General features: G+C 33.7%; 1 protein-coding gene across 6 annotated transcripts in view; it reads left to right on the top strand.

Annotated features, from left to right (window-relative positions):
- Positions 1–19,958, top strand: part of LOC149070932 (uncharacterized) — a 36,546-nt gene extending 16,588 nt beyond the window's left edge. For 3 of the 6 annotated variants that reach the window (XM_089248308.1, XM_089248309.1, XM_089248310.1), the window contains 4 exons: positions 1,367–1,527; positions 9,233–10,039; positions 12,749–12,828; positions 19,672–19,958. In XM_089248308.1, the coding sequence (XP_089104434.1) occupies positions 1,367–1,527; positions 9,233–10,039; positions 12,749–12,828; positions 19,672–19,692 (1,069 nt within the window). In that variant the 3' untranslated portion in view covers positions 19,693–19,958. The remainder of the gene's footprint in view (positions 1–1,366; positions 1,528–9,232; positions 10,040–12,748; positions 12,829–19,671) is intronic. The other 3 variants (XM_089248311.1, XM_089248312.1, XM_089248313.1) reach the window with 1 other exon arrangement.
- Positions 19,959–20,951: the final 993 nt, after the last annotated feature.

Raw genomic sequence — 20,951 nt, forward strand, 5'->3', positions numbered from 1 at the left:
TAAATTAACAAATTTTTTGACATGTGACGGTTGTCATTGAGCAAACACATGAACATGATTATATTTTTATAGACCTACTGGAAGGATACCTTAGTCCCTTGGGGTCACAAAGTGAATGTACCTTATTTATATATTTTTTTTGTTAGTTTTTCGTTGCTGTCATTTTTGTCTTTTGTGGTGATTTTATTTTTTTACGTCCAAGTATAAAAAAGTGGGCAGTTACAGACAAAAAAATTGTCGAAGGCAAGTAAAGCTGCTTAAATGCAAAACTTGCTGAAAAATTGGCAATGGCGTAAAATAGAGGGCTGGAAGTCGCAATGGGTAAAACATAATTCATCTAAAAAACATATGTTTGACAAATACCTGGTATGAAAAAACATGACTATGATAGTCATAATTATGTCATGAAAACAGTCTTGATTTCAGAAAATTCAAGTAAGCCTAGAAAATAATGGGGGAAAAAAATTTTTATTTAAAAAAAGTTAATGTGGCCAAAATAATGGGAATGTCCCGTAAAATACAGATCATACCGTCTCCTCCCCCCCCCCCATAGAAACAGGTTTCTGGCTCACGAGTGGCAGAAATAAGGCTTATCTGGTCTACGAACTGGGAAGGTTGTACCTCTGTTGTAGAAGGTTTTAGATATAAATCTCCCAAACTGAGATATGTAGAAGTGTCATCTTGAAGCAAATTTTTCCCACTTTAAATAATGGAGATCTATGCAATCCATGCCACATCCTCACAATATTAATGTTCATATAAAAGTTAGTTTACATCAGATATAGTGCCTATATGAAGATACTCAATGGACTTGAGAAACATTGTTATTAAGGAGTTATCGTTTAAAAGATATAAATTTAAATTGTTTAAAATTATTCTCAATGTTTTGAAACCAAAAGTAGTAATTTTATTTGTAGCTATAATGAATGTTATGAAAAGCTCATAATTGGTATATCAATATCATATTAATTCATTTTGCCAATTTTTTATATTAGATCAATTTCAATCGTGTAAATTAAAGTGTAATTTCATTTTCAAACTAAAACATCAATTTAATTCATAGTCTTGATGATTTTTAAGAAAAGTTGATATTCTACCACAAAATTAGGTGAATATTTGGCATGCAGTCAAATCATTTTTAGTCCCATCTCTAGCAGTCGCCTTACAGGAACATGCATATTATAATACATGTTATATTAATCTAACTAAGATTGTATGTACTAAAATGTTAGACACTTTAGCTTGGTGGTCACTTCAGCAGGTTTTACTCTATATAAAATTCTTTAGTTTTTACCTTTTTATTTGCATGAGTGAAATATGCAAAATATATTTTCAGTCATATCTCAACTTCATTTTGTAATTTCAGTGATATAGTTGTGTGTAATGGTATAGAAAAGGTCTCTGTTGGAACTCAAAGCCATTCAGGGAAAAAACATAAGAAGAAAAAAGAAAAGAACTGCATATTATTGTCATCCAACAGTCCTTCACCTCAAACATTTACCAACAGCAATGGTGTTGAAGTTCAAGGTAACTAATACTTGTTCTCCACCACAAAATCTAACATTTTATTAGCAGTGGTTTTTTTAATGCCACGTCAAACGCATTTAACATGGTTTTTTCTATCTTTCAAATTGTGCATGTAGGCATAATGATGTAAATAATCATTTCATCTGCACCTTTATAAAATAAAATCGTTTTTGTCATTCATATTCCATTTTATATAATATTCATTGTATATCACTAAGTTATTTGTTAAACTATCATCTTTAATTTTTTGTATTGACCCCTTCCGCAACAGGCAAACTGTAGCTGCAACTGTCTAAGATACCAGATTAGCTAGCTGAATATCTGATCTTAGCTCAGTAAATTTAGGATTTTATATGTGACACAAATTCATAACTAGCTGAAATTTTCAGGAATAGCTCCTAGGTATGTGTAGAATGGATCCTGTGTGCGAAAAGTCCCTTAATTTTCCATGTGAGCTTTCATCCGAAATGGCAGATCAAAGATGGATGCCAAGCACTTGTCTTGAGTGGTTTTTTCCCCCATATCCCAGTCAGAAACCATTTCCCAATTTTGGAAAAACCTGTGTACTCTGCAAGAATGTTTGTTTTGATTTATATCTAGGTTTACCCAATAAAAAAATTATGAATGAGCTGAAAATTGATTTATTTGACTTCAATATGTGAAATTTTTCTGGTTAAAAATTTAGTGTTGATTTGTTTTTGCCCCATAACTTTGAAACTATTGACAAATCGTAAAAAGTGATTGGAATGTTTTTTGTAGGCCTAAGTAGGACGACTTTTTAAAAAAAAAAAAAAATTGAAGATCCGTCAAAAAATGGTTGGTATTTCTTTTTTTTAATAAAAGGGTCGTTGTGGTTTCAAAATTGAATTTTTCATGTACATTTAGGTACTTTAGAGGTAACTATGAATGTTTCTAAGTCACGCTTTTGCATGTTCAACAGTTATTGGTGTGAGGAGGAAGTAAGTCTAAGGTGTATGGGAGAAATTTGTTGCTTACTAAGATTTTTTTGAGATTAATTAATGCATTTTGAAAATCGTTATTATTACATACATATTTGATGTGAGATAGTTGAGAAAATACTATATTCCTGAAAACTTTTTGCTGATATCAAAATAGTAATTATTAGTTTGAAAAATTGACTGAAATTAGTCTTTTCTTTTGTCGTGGATACCAGTTAAGACCATATTGTTTGCAATGTTTATTTTTAAGTCATTATTAATCAGCATGATTAGTTTTTTAAGATTTAATGTGTTAGGATAAACTTGTTGACTGATTTCATGAAAGTTGTTGTAGTTGAACATTATTAAATCATCAATGTATCTGAAACATGAAATATTGTGAGAAATTAAATTCTTGTTTTCAAAGTATTGTAAGAAAATGTTTGCAAAAGCACTTGAAAAGCTGGTACCTGTAGGAATTCCTGTTTGTTTATATAAACCAATACCATTAAATAAATAGTTCTCAAAAACACAGAATTTTGCAAGATTCAGCCATCCATTTTTTTCAATTTTTATGCGTTGCTCAGAGTTATTGTATAGAAATTATTAGATGTCTATAATTTCATTACGTGGAATATTACTGAAAAGATTTTCGAAATCAAGTCTCAATGGATTTAATATGATCAGTTTGGATTAGATCCAAAACTTTGCCCGTTGTTATTAATGATGAAACTAGATTTGCTGTTATCAATTTCTTTGAGAATTCTGCAAAGTATAATGAAGAATTTTAAACCAATTTTATGTTTGTAGCTATTCGTATTGCATGTCACAAATCTGAATTTAATTGGATTTTTATGAAATTTGACTGTAGCAAATAGATATGGAACTGTAAGATTATCATTTGTTATTTTTCATTTTTTTAAATTAGCCAAGTTTCTTTTACAGATTTCTTTGATAAGTCTTTCAATTTTACTATATGTGGTGTTAAAAGAATATTCATTGATTAAGAAGCTCTTTATAAAAACACTTTGCAAGTAATAGAAAAATTATTTGCAACTTTATCCACAACCAAAATTATAAACTTTTCTTTGAGTTTCTTGATTTCTTGTAAAAAATTTTTATCCTCTGTGAAATTGCCATATGAAATTTTGTGATTATTGAAAAAGGTCTTTATATCTTTGAATATGAGAAATTTTTCCATTCTATGAAGTCTTCTATAGGCCATACATATCTTCGAGATATTTTTTAAATGAATTAATTTCATTCAAGATTGTATTGTAAATTCTAATTTTTGAAATTTTCTTACTTAATCTGAATTTAGTGCAGAGACTCATGATGTTACGTAGATATTCAGATTCAATGACAGACAAATCTCCTGAAATAATATGTTTATATTATTTGTCAATGTATAGTATATATATTTCTTTGTTACAATTTTAACAATGCCCTTTTTCTATCTCTGAGATTTTTGCTGAAGTTGTAATTGCAAACTGTACTTTTAATACTTTTTGTGAATTTATATGCTATTTTAGGCGTGCATGTTTTATTCAGAGGAAAAATATTTTTATTTAGAATGTGGAAGGCAATTTCAATTTGGCAAAAATTTTATCAAGGAAAGAAACACAGTATTCAGTATCTGGTTTTTTTAAGTGCAGTATTAAACAGTTTATCAAAAGTCAATTAATTTTCAGTTTGTATTTGATCAAGTCATGTATGATTAATTTATTGAATTTGTATTATTCTAACTTATTCTTAACAAACCAAATTATTTGTTTTTCAAAGAAAATATTTTTTTATGAATGGCATTGATAAAATGAATGTTATATAGGTGTTATGTAATTTATCTCGTCAAACATGTTTTCAATGTTGATTTTATTCTTTAACCTTTTACCCCTCTACATCCACTTTTAATGCAGACATTAGTTAGACTGTTGAAGGTATTGTAGACTCAGGTTTCCCAAGATCTGGAATGTTTTGTCCATTGATTTTGCTATTGAGCCTGTAATGGTAGAGCGTTTTATATTCACATGTATGTAAATTTTTTCCTTATCTAGTCTAAAGTTATCCTCTTTTTCATTAATGATACTGATGGATATATTTTCAAAGCTATGGTTTTGGAAGTGTTGTAATTCACAATCTTTTTGTAATTCTTTCCAAAATTTTTTGTCTGATCTGTGTCTATTAATTCTTAAATTAAGATTGTTGCGGGTGTGGCCAATGTATTTTAAATTACATTCAATAAGATGTGATTATTTTTGCAGAAAGTATTGTTACTGCTTTGTTCAGTTTACAATTGGTTGGCATCTATTTTTTATTTGTATCTTTTATTTGCATTTTTATTATCAGGGCCTGGATGTTGATGACATTTGCATTTTTTGAAATTTTTGGCACATTTTTGCTTTCAATGCATTTTTTGTATATTTTTCACTTTTCTAAAACAAATTTCAGAGTGTAAAAGGAAAGAAATTAAATATGAGCATTCGAATTACATTGAGTAATAATCATTAAAAATATCATTTATAAAACGTTTCATTCAAACCACTTGAAACAATTAAACTACGACTTCTGTCGTGATAAAGGAATTCAATTTAAAAAAAAAATTACACTTTACAAAAGATCTTCATCCAAATGTGGGAATCAGACAGAATAGAGCATGTTTATAATTTGACTGCAGTCACCAAGTAAAAACTACAACAGATTGCATTTGTATATGAACTTCAAATGCCTTTCGCCGAAGATAAGTCAGCCAAGCTGCTCATACGCAAAATAAAGCAAAGGAAAAGAAGTGTTGGATTCTAAAATTAATGCATCAAAAGGAAATTGAAAATATAGCCTACTACTTGGAAAGGGCTCACGCCTCACGATAGGCATCTGTTCTGAGCAGCAGAATAGGTTTTTTTCTAGAGATAAATTAGAGCGCAAGAAACGATAACTTGAAATTTTTCTCAAGCTTGCATATTGTAGTGTTGTGTGTTAAACGAAAATTGCTGAATTTTGAATAATGCCCAAAAGCAAACCATCTTAATTTTGTCACTTGTAAAAACTAGTTAAAGAATTTGAGAAGGATGTTTTTTCTACTGATGGGATCATTTTGTTTTGCAAAGTGTGCAAAACTAAAGTTGCAGCTGAAAAGAAATTTACTGTCACACAACACATTGGAAGGGATAAGCATAAAAAGGGAATTGAGCAGTCAAGTCTCAATCATCTCAAATCCTCCATGAACAGTGTAAGCAGTGTACATCATCCTCTTCAAAGAAGAGACCCTTCTTCAAGGAAGTGTGACACATTAATATCAGCTAACATACCTTTTGGAAAGCTGAACAATTCCAAGTTTAGAGACTTCTTGGAGAAGTTACACCGGACATTGTGCATACCCAATGAATCAATGATAGGAAAAAATTATGTGAGTGATTGTTTTTTTTTTTTGAAATGGATGGACAAGGTAAGATCTACCACAGCAGGTAAACATTTTTTCGTTTCAGTAGATGAAACAACTGATGATGAAGGACACCCTTGTTAATGTCATCATAGGAATTCTCGAGCCGGACCATCCAGGAAAAAGTTATATATTAAATTCTGAGATTCTAGAGAAAGTAAATCATTCTACTATCTGTCAACTTTTTGAAAAAAAGCATGAATGTTTTGTTGCCGAATTGTGTAGAGCACAACAATATTTTACTTTTCTAGCAGCATTGGTTATGCTGCTCCATATATGATAAAAGCTGGGCAAGTGATCAGAAACTTCTATCCAGAAGCTGTACATGTAACTTGCCTTGCTTATGAAATGCATAGAATTTGTGAAGAAATTTGATCACACGATTTGAACATTGTGTGTGTGTGAGAGACCATCTTATCTCCAATGTGAAAAAAGTTTTTGTGAAATTTCCTTATCGTATAAAAGCTTTTAAAGCCAAAGCTTCTATCACGCGATGAACATGGCTAAATGATTGCATACACTACAGTGAAAATTTTCAAATAGTCAAATTCATGCCAAATGAATTTGATCCAGAAGATGCTGCGTGCATTAAAATTTCTTAAGCTTTGTTTTGCCAAGGGAATGTTGCAGGACAGTTGGCATACATGAGATCAAACTTCAGTATTCTGGTTTCCACTATTCAGTCAGATAAAGTTTGAAGTTCTCAAGTAGGTTTTTGGTAGGCGTATCTGTTATAGCAAACTTCAACAAAGTGATAAAAAAAAAAGTGGTCGTACCACCGAAAAAAATTTCTCCCGTCCCTTCTTGATGGGAAAATCCGAAAATTTTGAGATTGAAGAGGAACTAACTCTGAGTGAATCAGTTTTTTCAAATATGCCCCTATAACATCTGTTGATATTGAGAGAAGTTTCTTTCAGTATAAGACACTATTTGCAGACAATATTACAACTGCCTATGGCACTGGTATTGGTGGGTTTTGACAAAAATTAATTAAATTTGCTACATAATGTGCATTTTTCTATACACAAATATACATACACATACATTGAGTATATGTTCTTTGCCCCCCCCCCCCCAAAATTGAAATGTACAGTTTACACGCTGACACTTGTTGGCGCCCCAACATTGAAATCTGTAGCAATTAGAGGCAGTGTTGCATGCTTATCCCATGAAGCTAATTCTTGTTGGCCATCTATAGTCTCGTTCCTTTAGGGCCTCTTTCTGCTTGCACCTCTGTCAGAGATTCAATGTTTTTCCAGATTTCCTTATATTCATGGTACACTGTTGCAATCTTGGAAATAGCTCAGACTAAAGTGACTTAGATCCTACCATTGTAGCATAACTGAATGAAAGAATGAACGAATGGCTATACTTATCCCATTGCCGAGATCTCTTCCCACCCAGCTTAGCGGCAGAGTCTGGAACACTTTATTATTAAGCCAAAAAAGTCATAATACAAACATATATATATATACAGTAAAACCTCTGAATAACGGTCACTAACGGAACCGTGAAAATGTGGCCGCTATCAGGAGGTGGCTGTTGTTGGGAATAGCTGTTTTATTTCTGAAAAAAATTATCGATCTATGTAACATGAAAAATGATAATGCTTTCTGTAATTGATTAGGATAATTATAATTTATATTTGAAAGTATGATTATATTGACACGGAAATATCATAATCTCAACGACAGGGCTTCAACAAAAGGGGATCTGGTGGGTCTAGTGCCCGACCAGAGGGGGTGCAAATATTTTACCCTTTAAACTCCCCTATGCTCATGATGCACAGACCAAATGCAACCCTCAGAGTCATCTGATGTGGCCTGCAATCTCAAACCAAATTTGGTAAGAATGAACTAAGTGACATATTCTCAGATCACATTAGTGACCTGGGGTGCTGTTCCAGATCACTTAAGTGACCCGTGGCACAATTATAGATCACTTCAGTGGCACTTTCTCTCTCTCCACTGCCTTCAATGTACCCATCTAGTGTCTATACCCAGGAAAAAGCATACATAATTTCCCCCCCCCCCGGGGGGAAATTACGGCTATTCCCCCCTCTCTCACATTTTTGACATATTTACTATTTCACAGATTAACGGTTAAATAATAAACCATTAGTTACTTGATATTTTAGCATCGTTGAAATTTCACAGTGTCTGAAATATAGTATTACTTTTTATTGTTTAGTTAGGGTCGAGAGTTTTCAGGATTTTTTGAAATTTTTGACAAAAAATAATGCACTTGATTCTAGTGCAATATTATTCTATTGTATAAAGTTCTATTAATATCAATCATTCAGGCGACTAAAATGTTAAATTTTGAGTTATGAGTATCGGATGGTTTTCAACATTTTAGCATTCATCTAATGAATTTTTTATTTATTTTTGATGTTTTCATGTGATTAGAGGACTGTGTCCCAGTGAGTGAAATCATATTTCATTTTAGATAAAACAGTTGCTCAAAAATTTCAAAAGATAGACGAGAACAAATTTTTACTGACCTGTTGTCTTCCTGACAATGTTTTTTTTTTAAAGTGAACCATATATTTTCTCATGCAGCAATTACTTTTTCTGATTATAATGATCATTATCATGATTTCCTCCTAATAAATTTTAGTATGGGGTACCCCCTCCCAGTAAATTGAAAAGCAGGCAGCATTATGCTTTTTTAGGGATAGAATAAAATTTTTTTTCTTCTGAGGTTGGCAGGTCTGTGTGTCATTTACATAAAATTCACAGGAATTCTTATTGTATAATACATAATATCCACAGAAGCGAGTCATCTCACTTAACACCTTGTAGGTGAGCAAATGAGATTAGTTGATGTTGGTTGGGAAAATTTCTGAGCTAGAGGCCAGCCAACTGTTTCATTAGGTTAAGTTCACATGCTTTGGTGGATTAGATGAAAATTTAAATATTGAGGGGGGGAGAGATATGCAATTAGGGACCACCTGTGGTATCTTGCTTAACTTAATTGCAATGAGCATTATACGACGATATGAGTATGTTGTATACATGAAATGCATGCCATTGTAGCAGCAGAAACCTATCTAACAGCTTCCCTAGCTACCTGTTGTCTTGTTGCCTTGCAATTGATTTGAGGCATGCCTAAGCACATACAACATGCACACCAGATGCATGCGCTATTGTGCAACAAATAACACACAAGTGAGTACACAGCTAATGATATTTTGTGTTGATGAAGATTTAACTGGGATTGAATTCAATAATCAACATCATTCTCATTTGTATTAGTCTCCTGGATATTAAAATGACTGGTTTTTCTTCATATTTCTCTCTTTTAGTATGATAATTTTTCTTTTCATTAGAGGCTCCTCGTGAAGGGCACAGCAAATCTTCCAGCCACAAAGACCGCTCGAAGAGTTCAAGTAAAAAGCGGAAGCTAGAAGAAGTGAATAGTACTGCAGAACAAAATGTTAGTTTGAACAATAACAATAATGTTACAGATGGTACTATGATAAGAAAGGACCATGTGAAGAAGTCTAAGAAAAATTCAAAAGCAAAATCAGAGTCCTCAAAAAGAAAAGTTGGGAAACTGTCTGTCAGGATTAAGCCTTTGAAAAAACCAAAGAAAAAGGACGGGAAAAAGACCTCTAAGAAGTCTTGGACTGTGGAATATCCGCAGACTACCATAAAGGTTGAGCCAGTGGATGACCAACCGGTTGAGAATCCTAGTCTCAAAATAAAAATCCCAGGGCTGTCTGTTTACAGTTCTAGCTCTGACAGCAGCGATACCAGCACCACAGAAACAGAGATTGACGTAGTCTCTTGCACCTATAACTTTCCGAAAGGTATATCGCCTAAAGTATTGCTTAAGGATTTCATGAAGGAACCTGGAGAGAATATTGATCCAATTGTTTTTAGATACAGGGAAAAGATTCTTAATGAAATCAGGATGCAAAGCATGGAGGAAAAAGAAGAAAAAATCGTTCCGTGGCAAGAGCCAGAAATGTACAATGGTAATAACGATCCTGAGCAGTCTGTTGAAACTTCGAGTAGTTATGAAGTCCAAGCACCCGATAGCCCTGACATCGATATGCTTCTGAGTTCTTCCAGCAAAGATAATGTGATGTTTGTTGATGATTTCTGCATCGGAGACACAGAACACAAAACAGGTAAGTGTTAGTATTTTATATAACCTATTTATGACCAGAAAGAGACAATGTTTTTCCTTTCTCTTTGAGATAGCATAGGATTATGTGTCAGAAAATGATAGATTTTTTCTCTTCCTTTTCTTTTATCATTTTCTGTGTTGGGGGGGGGGGGGGCATTTATCAGCTTACACAGTTGAGGAAAAGAACAGATCTTAGTAATAGGTGATAATTTCTAAAAGTTTTCTACTGTGACAGTGAATCAAGAAAATTTAAAAACCACCTAAAGGGTTGCCTACAGACTACTTACTCTGACATGACATGACGTCGCATTGTAATGATGTGCAGTGTCATAGTGTGAACATACCTACATAAAAAAATTGAAGTTTTTTCCCAGCATCATCACTGGTATCCCTGTAAATCAAATAATTCATTTCTGGTGTCTGGGGATATGATTGAAGTGTTCGAAATTTTTAACTGGGTCAATAAAATGGACCATAAATTATTAATAAGCCATGCTTTGGCAAGGAGACACCAGTATCAACTGGTGAGGGACAATTCTAGGTTGCGTTGCAGGGAATTTCTCTCCAGTAGGGTTGTTAATAAATAGTCTTTTAGTTTTTATGATTGCATTTTTAATTGGGTTGCTGTGTTTTAAAAATATGACATCCATATTTGTTGGCATCTTTTCTTAAACCACCTCGTTGGGCATTTTGCTTGTTGTGGCCTTTTATTAGTATTTGCATAAAAACATGTTCAATTCAAAGGTTCATTAACCCATTAACGACAACTTTGATTTTTTTTTTAAAACAAAAAATGAGTGGAACCACTTCCACCATTTATTGGCAAAGAAAAACTTAAAATTTAGAATGGCAAATTTTCTTACCAACTGGCGTTAATGGTTTAAGTGAAGGTTAATTTACCAGCTTATAACTAGGTTCTTTTACTTTCATTGTATACTAGTAGAGAAAGATTGCAAAGAAACCCATTCTCACTGAGAATTGAAAATATGGAATTTAACACACGCAGTAAAGCTAAAACAAAATATAATTAAGTTAGAGACATACTTATAAATTAACTAATAAATCAATCTATAAATTCTCTTCTGATTGATTTTCCATTTCGGAAAAAAACCTTAGCTCTTTGAATAATATCTTCTGATTCCCTATTCAAATAAATCCCAGTGAAGCGATTTCATGGTGGAATGGTTTTCTTTTCCCTCCCTTAGGGTCAGCAATGCTGATTTACCACCCTTTAACTCAAAGTTGTAAAACCTTAGAAAATTGTATTTAGGCAATTATCACTGCTCACTCATGTGTTCCAAACCCTGATTTTCTTTTTCAAAGGCAAAATGCAAGGATGGCATTGGGTGGGGGTCCTAAACCCCACCCCAAAAAGATCAAAAATTAAAAATATCTTTAAATATTTTATTTAAAGAATGTATGAAATTATAATACATTCTTATACTATCTGTTAATTTCAAATTATTTTCGAGTTAGAGTGATCCGAAATTTCTGTGGAAGAAATCCTTGTGGCTGATTCTGCATACATGTCCCTGATTACTTCTGATTACTTCACGATCGCATAGCAGCTAGATGATGAAACTGAATTTTTTTACAGATTCAGATTTTTATCCCCCAATGACCTCAACATTTTTTTCGCAATTTGCACAGGCTCATGATTTTTCAAAAAATTAGAATTTGTATTCTTATAATAACGAAGCAAATTTATGGCGTATAGATACAGTTTTTGAATGCTATTGAAGCCTCAAAAGTACCATAATTTCCCATATATATATATATATATATAGCCCCTAGGAGAAAAAAACTCTCAAAAGATTGGAAAATTCAGTGTACAACCCCTCATTCAGGGACTTGACTAGATATTTTGTTGTCTTATTGTTCAACAAACCCAGGCTATATCAAAAACAGTACAGTTAAATGCTTCACATACATGCACATTTGTACTTTCAAAGTAGTGAAACTACTTTTCAAGGTCATGATAGACAGTAGAATGAGGTTAAAAAAAGAAATTGGGAAGGCTTTTTCTCTCTTTTTGTTTGAACTTTTGAGCGAGGTGCGTGAACCATATCAGCGGCACCTATAGCATGTCAGTGGCACCTCTAATTAATATAAATTATTCTATTATATGTAGCTTCTTATTAATTGTAATTTTTGAATTTTCAATTAAAAGATTACCTGGAATTTTTTGAAATTTTTTACGAAAATGAGTATGAATTCGAAGAGGGAATTCTTTGTAATTACATTATGATTCTTGTGATTATGATCATCACACTTGTCATGCTTCTGACACTAGAAGGACAGACATTTCGTTCTACCTATAATGTTTCAATATTTTTAGGAAAGTCATTAAACACACACACACACATTAGCATTCTAAGCAATCTGGTTATTATAAAAGATGGATCGTGAATATCAAAAAACTATTGAAATGACCGGCTTGGTCCTTCTAGTGTTACAATGCTTTTTTTTTTAAAATGTTGTTGGTAGGAGCCCTGTCACTGCCAAACAACCCAGAAGGGTTCCACAATGACCTTATAGACAAAAGAAGCCTCATCAAAGTATTTCTGGTGTGACTCACAGACCAGCAATATATTACTTCCACAAGCTTGAATGCAGCCCAATTATGATAATGTTGTATCATAATTTCTTCCGTTAATATGATATCGTAGCATTATTGCTAAATCAGCTTACTGATACTCAATTATTTCAGGGTTACAGAAGAAGTTGGAAAATTGTAATTTAGTAGAGGTTCTTGACTCCGTAATGAACCAGAGTCAGGCTATTAAACAGGTATTGTAGCGTTGTCCTTATTTTCCTACAAATGATTTGATCCCAAAATACTACTTTACCATATACATGCGCCTCGTAAACATATTCTGGAGAATTTATAATGATTCTGTGCATGCCGGAACATGTTGCGTGTGTATATGTGTGGCCCTAATGTGTTTATGTCAGGATTATGGGTGTTTCATGTTCTAGAGATGCTGTCCCCTGTCTTCAATACAATAAATTTGATTTTCTCTTATATCTCGGCATAACAGCCAAGGCTGTTTCAATCACTCACGCACTGTGAAATCAATTTTTTCTTGAAAGTGTCAAGATGCCAGCGACTTAGAATTCATTGGGCAGCAAAAAGGCAAAATACTTGCTCTCAAAGAAACTTCAATGACTGGTCATAAAATGGTGGGAAGAATTTAAAGATTGAAGGCTATTGTGAAAGTTTTATAAATGTATCCAAGAATTATAGACAGAAATCTTACGCAAAAAGGCTTTTTTTCTTCCACCATTCGTCAGAAAAAGACAATTATTCACAGCTTTTGCACGAAAAAAGTTCTCTGGTGTAATTCTAGTAGGAATACAATTTGGCTTCCAAGCGTCAAACTGTGCCTAATGTGATAAAAGAAAATTCAAATGTCCAACATTCTATTTCAAAGTCCAGTATGCAAAACCGAAATGAAAAACCTCCTCTTACAAAAATAGTGCAGATGAAAGTGATGTGAATCTGCCAAACAGCATTTATATCTCAGTGCTTAGTCAGATGAGGATGTATTCTTTGATGAAAAGAAATTTAGATGGACTCTCTCAATGGTCATAAATATTACTGACCTATGCAATATGCCCACTATTGAAATGCCTTCCAGCGCTTCATGGCTGTTGTTCACACAGCTTTATATCAATCAATATCAGAGTTGGTAAAATAACCGTTTTTTTAAAGTTTAAATAGCATTAACATTAAAAACAATAACATTTCTGAAAAATCATTCAAACTCCTAATAATTAATTAAAATAAAATTTTCATTAAAGTAATTAACACTATTTCCATATTAATTAATCTATAAATATTTCATTTTTGTAAAAACCATTTTTTGCAATTTAATTTTTTTTTTGCTTAATGAATAATTTCTGTTTGAAAATTCTTAATTTTATTATTAACTATATAATTTAAAAGTTGTTTTTCTCCAGTTACTAAACTATACTTAATTAGGAAGCTATTTTACAAAAACTGATGAAAATTAGGCAAATATAATGTATTTAATGAAGCATAAATAATGAAGATTAATTAGCAATGATTTACGATATACAGGGTGATTATAACTAAAGTTCCGATTTAAAACACCGTAGAAAAAGAGCCATTGTCAGAATGACTTGAAGAAAATTTACTTAAATATTCCTGAAGCAATGGAATTTTATATGTGTGAAGAGGAAAAAAATACTTAAAAATAGAAAATTAACGACACTACTCATCCAACTCAATTTTGCTTGCAGAATGGGAGCAATGGCCATTCAGGGCAAAATGATACATAATTAGCATTAGATGATTCCATAATTGATGGAAGCATCACAAAAATGAAGTAATTAAACAAATAACTACAACTTACTCAAAAAATGTTAAATATATTGTCCACCGTAAAATGGCAATGAGGTGAAAGCACAAAAATGCTTGTTCAGCAACAGATCAGACTGTCATGGTCATGATTTGGATATGCTTGCAATTCATCAAAGTTTGCAATCCGACCTCTGCTCATAAAATTTTGAGGTATCCCCCCGCCATACAGCCAGAAGTCACAAGGGTTAAGGTCAGGTGAACTGACGGCTGGCCAGGTGTCATGCCATCTGATTATTGTCAAAATGGTTCTTCAGCAGTTGCTTTTCTGGTATTGTGATGATAAAAGTTGATAAAATACTTGATAAAAGTTGTGCTATCCACACACTGATGCCATTAAAACCATGGTTTAAACCAAACAACCCTGACATTAGTGTGTTCAGTAGTTTTGCATTCACGGGATGGCGTTTGATGGGGTCTAGGGTTACCAGATGTTTGTATATATGACCCGCAAGGGCGTATGCAGGGAGGGATTGCATTTAATATTCATGATCTACTGAGGGCGTAGGTGACCTCACAAAGTTGGACGAATTCATGGGTGGGGATGCGGAGGGGGTGATAAGGACGATCAGCCCTCCCATGATGAAAAAAATTTATTGCCGTAAGCAGAAAGTGTACATCCCTCCCGTTCGAGAAACTACCTGGAGGCAGTATGTGGCTCAAGCCCTTATGGTTCAGTTCCTATGCGTCTTTAAATTAAAAAAAAAATTTAAAATTAAAAAAAAAAATTGTTTTTTATTGAGATTTGAGGGATTGCCCCCCCCCCCCACCCATTGTTGTGGTAGTATGTATGCAGTGCATACATCAATTTGTGTGTGCTTATCATCAAAATCTACTATTACATGATTTCGTCAAACCTGACAATTAAAATTTTACAGGGCTGTCTGCAAGCATGAACCATTTCTATGATGTTAAATTTTAATGTGGGGGGGGGGGTGTTCCTTTTCCAGACACCCTGTAGTTTTTTATTTATTAGTTGTGTGCTTTACTTTTGACTAGTGAGTGCGCTTATTGATAATAAGTAGCTCAGTTGAGGGTTAAAGTTTGCTTTAGACATTATGCTGCTAAAGAATAAAATTATTTTATTTTAAGGCGTTTAGATATTGGAAAATCTTTAGTGCCCCCTCCCCTTCTTATTCACGTGGTCCATCAGTGTGGTGGCAACCCACAGTTTGGAAACCACTGCTATAAGAGCACTTGTGTGACATTTTGACTTGTGAAGCATAAAGAAATAGTACACAGTGCAACTTTAAACTACTGCATTTCCAGGTTCAGAAATATCTGCATGGCTATTATAACGCAAGGCATTCATGATCACTCGTCCATTTGTTCGTGATTCTCTTGTCTTGTATTGTGTGATGATTTGTGATCTCGAAATGTGGTTCTTTACTTTGGAGGTTGTGGAGACAAAAACTGTGTAGACAAAAACAAAGTTTCACCTGAAGTCTTTCATTTACAATTTCATTGGAAAATTATCATTAAACACTTCACTCAGTAAATTTACAATTAAAATTTATAATTTGGGTGCAATAGCCCAGGGCCATAAGATACTCGCTTAAAGTACCAAAGGATGTTTAGAGGTGTCAAAAGTTTGGTACCCGATTCGTCCTTGTCAGAAAACTTTCCTGACACGGGTACAATAGAAACGGCAGTGTTACCGCAGAAAAATATTGCTACTGGTGGGAGCCTCGAACCGAGGGGTTAGTGCGCCAACCTCTTGGTGAGTATAATATAGGCTGCTATTCGGAATCGCCAATGAATTGCAAGCCCCTGTCTAATTAGTGGTGCCACAAAAATTATCATAAAAATTTAGTTTTTCAGACAATCTTTTATGTTTTTCAATTACCTCCTGCAGTAAGCTTAATCATGGAGATCAGTTCATCACAATTTTTAATAGTTAAAAAAGGTAGATCTTATCTGGAGCAAGAAGTCCATACCACACTATGTATCACCTTCCCTCTTTATGGTCGAGAAATTCAATCTCCAAAGTCTGTAACATGAGCACTGTGAAGAACCACATTTCCAGATCACAAATCATCACACAATACAAGACAAGAGAATCACGAACAAATGGACGAGTGATCATGAATGCCTTGCCTTATACCAGCCATAGAGATGTCGCCATAGGAAGAGGACTATAGCCATTAAAACTACCAGATCATCACAAGTTCACCATACTAGCATACGAAGAGCCTATACTCAAGTCATAGACTAGTAGGGGAACTATCATCATTTCGATCTGTGAAAATAACTCAAAGAAACTGATTTCATTTGAAAACAATTACATCCAGATCAGCCGAAATCAGAAGTGAAGTGATCGTGAGAGAAGCATATTTATATGATTACAAAACAATCCTTATCTAGGAACAATCGACCAACAGACAGACTCTGTCTCGCGATGTAAAACAGGTGTCATTAATTTACATTTTCATAAATAACAATGCTTATACAGCTTTCAAAATCATTGGTGGTCCATTGGTCGGAGACCACTGATTACAGAATCTTACCATAGAGAAAAAAAATTGTGGTGGTCCGCTGGACCAGTGTCATCCCTTCCCTGCAGTGATACATTGATCTCCTATGGGAGAATCAATGTTCCACAGTTGTCTTATATTGTCTCAGCTGTTTAAATGTTGAATGATAAATGTTTATTCCCGAAAAAAAATAAGCCACATAATCGATTGGTTGTATAAAGTTTGACTGCCTTTGTAATTGATTTTTATGGCTTTTTGCACTCTCTTGATGGTGTTACAAAAATTATGTAAATAATCATTATTTAATCATGTATAATGTCAGTTTTTGCCTATAAATAACCATTAATGCAATTCTCTGTAAATATCGCCAAGTTGGCACATTTGGCAATGACTATAAGATAGTGATATCATGATTATAAAGGAGAAGTGTAAAAAATGTCACACGAATCGGCGTAATTATTCTAGAAGGTGTCTCTCTTGCCCATATAAGTGGCACCACTAAAACTTAGCTATGTCCAGTTGTTGAAATTGTATCAGGAAGACGAGACCTTATTTGTCTATCACACTGTTTTAGTATGTTGCAATTCTCTGAAGATCTCTGCTTATAAATATAGTGGAACTTTGGTTAGCAAGCTTAATTCGTTCCGCGAACACGCTTGTTATTCAAATCAAACTCCACCATAGGAAATAATGGAAACACAGATAATTCGTTCCACAATTATTCATTCACATAAAAATGAGTAAGAACTGCATTTAATCAATAATACAATGCAATAATAATATATAATGTAATAACGGCATAAACAAACATGCGGTAAGATAATGTATACAAATGGACTTACTCTAAACCAGCAGTTCTCAACTAGTGCTCCATGTGCACCTCCCAGGGGCTCTGCGGTGACTCGAGGAAAATAAAATGAATCAGTAGATTTGATAGATAAGTAAATAAGAGAGGCCTACACAAGGTTCTGCCAAAAAAATTATGTACAAAAAAGGGCTCCTCGAGTCAAACAGGGCCCCGCAAGTCAAAAAAGGTTGAGAACCGCTGCTCTAAACAATGAGAGAAAAGAGGGCTATCTCGTGTTGGACAATCTACTGACTCACCGTTGTTTGCATTCTTATTCTTTTTGTGTGATTTTAAAAAGAACGTATCCAATGACACTTGCTTTTTGCCTCCTTTTTAGGATTTCTCTGAGATGGGAAATTGCATTGTCGTTGGACAGATTTATTGCTTGCTTTACTGTGCTTCTATTTTATTGGTACTTTTCTATAGAATTTTGCACAGATTCCTACGTTTTACACATCTCTAATCACATTTGAAAAGTGAGGGCCTTCTCCTCACTTCTGTCTTCCTCAGAAAAAGATACTCTCAATATAAGCTCTTTGCTGTTGCATGCAATGGAAATCCATTAGTTCATCTATAGTCAACTCCTGGCCAAGCAAAATTTACAAAAAAACAAGCGCACATACACGTGATTACAATGCGACATCTAGTTTCCTATAATAGTCACACGCAATCTTTCCAAATAGGCATGCTGACCAGACACTGTAGGGGAGAATATTACCTACAATTCCACAGTACATGTGTGCACGAAAGCGAAAAATCATCAGCTTAGTAGTGAAAACGTGGCAATAAATAAACAAAGCGTAAAATTTTTTGCTCATAATGCAAATCATCGCTCATTAGTCAAATCAATTTTTTTTCTTCAAAATTTTTGCTAGTTGATACTAGTTTTAGTTGTACTTAACCTTTTTTTCAGCACCTTATATTGATTACCAAATAATAAATAGTTAGCTACTTCATTTTAGTTCAATTTACATAACAGCATAGCTACCGAGTCTCCCAGATTTTCTACTCCATTTCTCAAACTCCGGAAAAATTCTTATATCTCTCAAGTTTTGACTGCGATTGTAAACAAATCCTTACTTTTGGGTGAGTGAAAAAAATCACCCCCCCCCCCCAGGCAATTTACCCTGCAAAGGACTATTGCTTTCGTTTTAGTTCCAGAAATTACCTCACAAACATAATGTGAATTGTTATTGCGTCAAATAACAAAAATTTTCTTTCTTCGGTGGTTGGGGTGTGTGACACAATTCACCAAACAGCCAGCATCAATTCAGCCTTTTGATATCCAAAATTGCTGAGGTGACTTGTCTGCTTTGATCATATGTCCTGTTTCAGGCTCAATGACAATTTTTTTTTTTTGCCTTGATTTGAGAGTAGTTATGACAGGTAATTTAACCTACTGATTCTGCGATGATCGGGAACTTGTCGCTAATCGAAAATGGCTTGCATGATGGCGTGTTTTTGCAAAGGAGAAAAATCCCTAAAATTTTACTTTTTATTAATGAAAATCTCAACAATCCAATCAGCATTGTTTTGCATTGGGTGTTTCCACATGGTTTTTTGTCTGCGTCTAGTGCTGGAGTTTATAGTGCTAGGGGTATCGTTCCAATGTCATTTATGGTTTTTCACTGCACCAAACACGTTGCACTGCATAAAAGTGCTATTTAATTTTTTTGAAATATTTTTGCTGTGAGAGCTAGGGTTTTGTTTTCCTTTTCATTCTCGAACACTCATATTTCAAATTTCTTCACATTCGTCTATTTTTGTGGTGACTTGAGGCTTGTTTATCGGCAGTTATTTTATGACCACTCAGTATTTTGACGAAAGCTGCTATGCCCATTCGTGAACTATGTGTATGTGTCGATTCATGTGCATGGTGGTCTAATCTAATGATTCGTACATAAATGACAGTTTGTTTTTTATTACAGAAGGTGAAGATAGAATACTGATAGAAGAACTGTACTGATTAGAAGATTTTTTGTGTGGCAACAGAAGAGGGAGGAGGAAACCTTTTTGTAGTGTCGTCCTGATCGCAAGCTAATCATCGTGAGATGAGTGTACATGTTTTCAATTCATGCAGCTCTACACACTTTGAGGAACATCTCTTAACACTCCTGCAGGTTTTCACAGTTGTGTGTGTACATATTGTTGGGACAACTCATACTTTCTCGATCACCAGTTTTAATTGTTGTAAATAAAATTGGATCTTGTTTTACTTAGTGAAATACTGATAGTTTTGTTTGAAAATTATTCTGAGTTTTAGTCGTAGATGTATTGTTTTCAGCTTGGAGTAAACCTCAAGCTCTTCACTTTGATTGAATGTTACAACATATTTGTGGAACTTCAGTTAATGAGCTTAATTTGTTTCACGAACATGCTTGTTATCTGAATCGTATATTGAATCAAACTTCCCCGTTAATGGAAACTCAGATAATCCAATCTACAGTTATTCATTCACTTAAAAGTAGCAAATAAAAATGACATTCAATCGGTATCAAAACCCAATAATATAATAACAGATGCAATATATCTTATAATAAAATAATACAATAGCACCATAAATAAACATACAATGCAATAATATTTCCAAATTAACTTGCGCTAAAACTCCTGATTCCCAATGTGGTTGCCATATGATTTTTAAGGGGGAGCAATATGATTTTTTTTAGTGGCAGTAATTGAAATTAATGAAAATTCATATGTAATGGGGAAAAAATAATTTCAGAATTGATGAAAATTCACGCTTAATTCAGTGTTTCTCAAAGTGTGCATCACGGTGAGCTGGAGATATTGATTAGTGTGCCTTTTATCCTTTGAAGTTGTTATTTTATAAATGAAAATATCTGCTAAACTATTCTAGGGGAAGCTGTAAATATGAACCATTAATTGAGCAAAGGAGCCACGGGGGACAAAAGTTTGAGAACAGCTGAATTAAGAGAATTTTCAAACTAATGAAAATTTATATTTAATGAAAAAATTATCTCGTAATGAATAAAACTCTCCAGTAATCTAAGGCTACCTATTTGACTCAAAGCCCTGGGGACCTCTGGGCCCACCTGTTAAGATGCCACAGTATGACTTGTTGCCATTGGGCTTTGTGGAATTTTGTTTGGTCTGCAGTGTCATGAGTCATAGGCGGAAATAGACTTGGAAGTCTGGGGGGCATGATGATGATGTCAATACATATATACATTAGATCAGTCGACTC

The sequence above is a fragment of the Pholcus phalangioides genome, unplaced genomic scaffold (assembly GCF_987345545.1).
Source record: "Pholcus phalangioides strain wild (caught in Gottingen) unplaced genomic scaffold, Ppha-v1.0 ptg000020l_1, whole genome shotgun sequence".
Classification (NCBI taxonomy): domain Eukaryota; kingdom Metazoa; phylum Arthropoda; class Arachnida; order Araneae; family Pholcidae; genus Pholcus; species Pholcus phalangioides.